The sequence below is a fragment of the Alligator sinensis genome, unplaced genomic scaffold, assembly GCF_000455745.1.
Source record: "Alligator sinensis unplaced genomic scaffold, ASM45574v1 scaffold557_1, whole genome shotgun sequence".
Lineage (NCBI taxonomy): Eukaryota > Metazoa > Chordata > Crocodylia > Alligatoridae > Alligator > Alligator sinensis.
The window spans coordinates 741,697-747,409 of NW_005842349.1; the positions used below are offsets into that span (position 1 = coordinate 741,697).

Consider the following 5,713-nt stretch of genomic DNA (forward strand, 5'->3'; position numbering starts at 1 on the left):
CCTCAGTCCCTTACACGCTGAGGGTAGGGGGTGGGGGGCAGTGGGTCAGGAGTGATAGGCATCAGCAGGGCTGGTGGGGCTGTGGGCTTGAAGTGAGGAGCCCTGGCAGGGCTATGGGGCTTCAGGTTTGGAGTGAGGGGCACTAGCAGTGCCAGGAGGCTATGGCTTGGGAGTCAGGGGCACCGGCATATCAGGACTGCTCAGCATTACAAAGCAGTGGGAGGGACAGCAGCAGCTGGACCCACATCCTGGTGAGCCAAAGGGGCAGGGGGCATTCTGATTTTCTATGATAAAAAACCCAAAATCAAAAGCCAAAATGTATAGATATTTTGAATTTATTTTAGTATAATGACTGAGGCATTGGTAGGCTTCCAAATTGCTTTAATATTGTAAATATATCAATAAAACATTGTGTTCAATTGATACCTGTATACATAGCGGTGCTTCATTTTAATCACAGGAAAACACAGATTTGGGGGTTTTTAATCAGAGAAGTTGCAGATTTTTATCAGAGAAAACTAGGATCCCTGTTGATAAGAAAACTATTGTGCCAGTAGGGAAGAGTCCCTGAGTGTTGATGGCCCTTGATGCTCTGTCACAGCTACAAAGTGTATCCACCGCATGTCAAGCCTTTGCTGAAAATGCATGGTACAAGTCTCCCATGAACACTGCAGCCAGGAGGAGTATTCATAAACCAAAAAGGAATTCAGACATGACCTCCAAGAATCACATCCTGCCATTTCACTCTTTTTTGGCTCCTGTGAACTTCAGGATGGCTTGACATAATAAGTACTCATTGGTTTGGTTCAGTTGTCTTGCCAAGACTTGCCTTTTTAGCAGCTTTGGTTGTGGAAGATGTCTGTTCTCTCCAATTATCTCCTAAATTGTTTCTGGTGCAATTACTAAATGTGTTCCACTAACACAGAAAATTATTTAGCCTTGTATCTCAGGCATATTGCTTCTTCCCAGAAGGAATGCATTTCACAAACATTAAGGACAGATAAGGAACAGTTGCTTCAAACAGTAGCATTAAAAGCTGGAGCCACTTATACATGTATCACTTTGACAGAGGACAGCACAAATATACCTTGCATGGGCAAAATGAAGGATTTGTCAGTTGCAGCAGCAGGAGCACAAATCACATGTTGTAAGGTGCTGAGGATTAGGTGATAAAAGGTACGTATGCAACCTAGACTTGTGCACTCCATAGATGTCTATTTAATGGAAGGAGTCCAGGAGATGCAAGACACTTGAATGCAAGATTTGCCTTCAGAAAGCTCATTCCTCTACTGCAAAGTGGTTCCTGAAAAATGTAGACTGGAAACCACAACTCCCAAGAAGCACAAAAGCAACCAGCTGTACAAAAATTATAGGAATAAAATGAATTCTTAATTTAAGAGCAGAAAATCTCCTTCACTAATACCTCTCCATCAGATAAAGGACTTCACTATACATGCACTGAGCTGCATCCAATCCCCAAATGAAGTCCCAGTGGTCCCAATCAGGAAAATTCTTGTAGTGAACTAAATTGGTAATTCGAGGTAGGAGAAGGGAGAGGTCCTCAGGGGGGCAAACCCAGTCCTGGCCACCACTCCACAGCGCTGTAGGCACGATCATATCTTCTATCTTGTACAAGGGAGGGGTGGTCTGGTAGAAAAAGTGAGAGTTTTTCAAAGACTACTGACATAATGAACATTTACACAAAATGACTGTCAAAGCAAAACAGTGGTGTGTCACACAGGGATCTTCCCTTTACCAAGAAAAAGATATCCCAGATAGGATGCATCAAGACTGGGATTTGTTCAAACTATTTGCATTTACTTTAAAAGAGTAATGTAAAAAGAGCTCTGTAAGGTGCAGCAGAGAACTAAAGTAATAATGGCTTTTACTGTCATAGGATATTCCATCCTGAAATTTCCCTGTATAAAGAATAGAAGGATTTACAAGAATATAAGAATTTGCATTTGTTTCAGAAGAAATACAACAGGTGACAAGAAACAACCATGTGCTGATTAAAACACCAGGATCCAGAGACAAATACAGCTCTAGTTCTCTGCCATGTCCCATCTTACTGTCCCAGTGCCAAAATCCAACCATTACTCATTTTGCTATGTTTTCATCATTCTTCCAAACAGCCAACAACTCCTTACCTGGTTGTATTTCTCCTTGTTCTTACAGCCATAGTCAAAGTATTTAAATTCTCCTGTTTTTCTGACCTAAAAGAAAAGAAAATGAGAGCAATATTTACGCACTATCTTTTATGAACAGAATCATCACCCCTTTCAGAGAAACTGACAAAGGAGTATCATTTATCTAGTGACATTCCCCCAAAAAACACCTGAAAATTAGGTTGGCCTAAAAGAGTTAGGATGTAAATAGATCACACGTGATACATGGGTTATTTTCCTTTATTGCCAACCAAGGTAATAAGAATAATTGTAATTTAATTCCCATAATTTACTATGCATAATCTACTTCTCCAGAATAGTTCAGAATTAAATTCTGATTGGATAAATCAAGTGAGATGATAGAAAGTCAAACCTCATCATAGTATAATTTAAAACAGCACTGCTTAATAGTCATCATACATTTCATGAACTGTACCTGACCCCAGTGAAGAATATTTTTTACAGATGTATAGTCTGGAAACTTTGACATGTACACATCTGTCCGGCTCTGTAAAACATAGTGAAGTATTTCAGATGTCTGGATTTTCTAAATGGGTGGGCTAAGACAAACTTCTCCGGAAGCAAAAGGACATTTTTCAACAGCTGTGGCACAGAACAACCAATAAACTGGAAATTCATAGGGGTTCCGAGAACCTGGAATAATTTTTGAAAACTTCTGTATTCATTCAGGGAATTAAATTACTAATGAAACAGAAGTATTAGGTTCACAAGAACACATCTTTTGAAGCTAAAAGATCACTGAGCTGGCATTTATTAGATGACATTCACCTAAATTATTCTTCAGTGCCTTCAGAATACACTGACTAGGAATGGAAATTCTTCATGGCATTACATGGAAAAAAATGCCTGTTATCTCCACAGAGTCTTCAGACATGCGAATGAAATAAGCAATAGGGCTGTGTGAGGCTTCGGACCGTGCTTTGGATCCAGAGAAGCTTTGGATGCTTCAGCGTCTGAAGTGGCATGTCTGGATTGAAACACTGGCTTCTTTAAGCTTTCCGAAGCTGTTCAGAGCTTCTGAACCACTTCGGAGATCCGGCCATAGGGTATAATGGGGAATCAATGAAATATCTATTACTTTGTTGTTTTTTGTCCCATTTGAATGAAACATGCAGCAGTGGCAGCCTCTGTTGAGAGCATGAAGCCTGCCAAGTTTCAAGAAGATCAGTGCAGGGGTTCAGGGGGAACTGCACCCCAAATTTATGAAAGCAAAACTCATGTCACGTCTATGTGTTACAACACGGGGTGGGGTGGTGAGAAAACGGCAGGGTTGGTACCTCCTGGTGAGGCCACAAAGTCTGCCAAATTTCAAGAAGATCAATGCAGGGTTTTGGGGGGAACTGCATCTCAAGCTGCTGACAGGTAAAACTCTTGACACAGATGACCCTGTGTGCATTAAGGTGCAGTGGGCTGAAAACTGCATGGATGCTGGCCCCTGCTGAGGCCATGAAGCCTGCCAAGTTTCAAGGAGATAAATGCAGGGGTTTGGGGGAAACTGCACCTCAAGATGTGGACAAGCAAAACTTGTGACATGGGTGACACTGCATGTGTTAAGGTGCAGCAGGGTGAAAGCTACGGATGGTGGCCCCTGCTGAGGCAATGAAAAGCTCCTACTGCAGCTTTGTGGCCTGAGCAGGGGCTAACATCCCTGCAGTTTTCAGCCCGCTGCGCCTTAACACACACGGTGTCACCCATGTCACGAGTTTTGCCTGTCAGCAGCTTGAGGTGCAGTTTCCCCCAAACCCCTGCATTTATCTCCTTGAAACTTGGCAGGCTTTGTGGCCTCACCAGGGGCTGCCAAACCTGCAGTTTTCACCACCCTGTGGTGTAATACATACACGTGACATGAGTTTGGCTTTCAAGAATTTGGGGTACAGTACCCCCCAAACCCCTGCACCGATCTTCTTCAAACTTAGCAGACTTTATGCACTCAGCAGAGGCTACCACACCTGCAAGTTTCATCCAAAACAGACAAAAAACAACAAAGTTATAGATATTTCATTGATTCCCCATTATACCCTACAGCCAGATCTCTGAGGCGGCTCCAAAGCTTTGAAGTCACTTCGGCTGGATCAAAGCGGGAACCCAGATCAGATCCCTGGCATTCAAAGCAGCCGGATCTGAAGCTGGATCGAATAGCTGCCTACTCACACAGGCTTAATAAGCAAGTACAGGCCTATGTGAAAAAGGTTAAAGTTATTGGATGGAAAAATCAATAGAGATAACAGATCCTAACTGAATATGTAATGACTTCAGTTTGTTAGCTCCTGCAACAGTGAAGACTCCCTCATTTTTCCAACATTATAAAGATTCTCACACATCTAGGACAAATGCAGATCAATACAAAGTGGAAGCAATGGTATACATACCACATTTAAATTCTTCTCATTACATCCACCAATATAGAGAAGGGCTTTGACACAAAGTCTGTCTATTAAAGGATTGCTGCACATCCTAGCAGTAAATGCTCTCAGTCTCTTATTCAGTAGGCAGAATTCTTTCTTGCTGAATATAAGCTGTGTAAACACAAGGATAATGTTCTCTGTAATGCTCTCAAAATATATTGTAATCATAGTTTTTCATAACTTAATAGATATAAATAGTTTTAAATCCTGGTTTAATCATGGAAACGTTTCTGCCAGAAAGGATATGTAAGAGAATTTAATTGGGTGAGGAGTTTCTAACAGAAAACAAAAAAAGATCACCACTGTACTAGAGATGTGAGGTCATTGCAGTTTTGGGGGGTTTTCTGGACAGAGAGAGGAGTCTTATCAAGGATGGAAGTCTCTCTTGATCTTCTCTCTCCAGTTCTTGATTTATATATGAAACTGTTCTCTCACACAAACACCGCTCCCCCCCACCCTTAATGAATCTACTTAGGAATAGAAATGTTTCATGGCATTGCAGTTAATTGCAATTACTAGTCCCAGGACACAGGAAAAGCTTGCAGATATTCCCTTTTTCTCCCAAACCTTTCAATCTTTTTTGGATTTACTGAATTTTTGGATTTCCTTCTTCCCTTTCCTGTTTATAATACTGTGTGCGCGTGTGCATGTGTATGCAACACCACACACACATGCACACCCACACCTCATTCATATATTCATTGCTCTACCACAAGGGATATAATTCAGCATCCCTAGCCACTTTCTGGTGCCTTCAAAGGCTTTTTAATGATTGTAACCTTCATTCTATGACTGACAAGAAAATGTACCTTTAGAAGGAAGAAAGACTTATTATTTCCTACTTTCTTTGATTTCCTTTCGTGTGTAGAAGTCACAGCAGATTTCCACAAAAAATCAGATTTGTGCAAGTATTCTTCAACAATTCACAGCATCTGATGAAGCCATTGCTGAGGAAAGCTTCTGCATCTCTACTTCAGTTAGTCTACAATTTGCCAATCTACCCTGCCTTCAGATGAACTATCTAGCTACCTCTTTAAGGTGTATCATTCTTCCCTCACCCAGTGGTGTACCATGGGTCTCCAGTGCCCAGGGGCCAATGCTTGCATTTGTGCCCCCCTC

The 5,713-nt window shown here is 41.6% G+C and overlaps 1 protein-coding gene across 1 annotated transcript in view; it reads right to left on the reverse strand.

Moving 5' to 3' along the window:
* Positions 1-1,416: 1,416 nt before the first annotated feature.
* The window catches only part of LOC102374246 (lipase member M-like), a 20,469-nt gene continuing 16,172 nt past the window's right edge, over positions 1,417-5,713 (reverse strand). Inside the window, 4 exon segments of the mRNA XM_025210463.1 lie at positions 1,417-1,647; positions 2,151-2,216; positions 2,605-2,676; positions 4,559-4,705. Coding sequence (XP_025066248.1) covers positions 1,417-1,647; positions 2,151-2,216; positions 2,605-2,676; positions 4,559-4,705 — 516 coding nt within the window.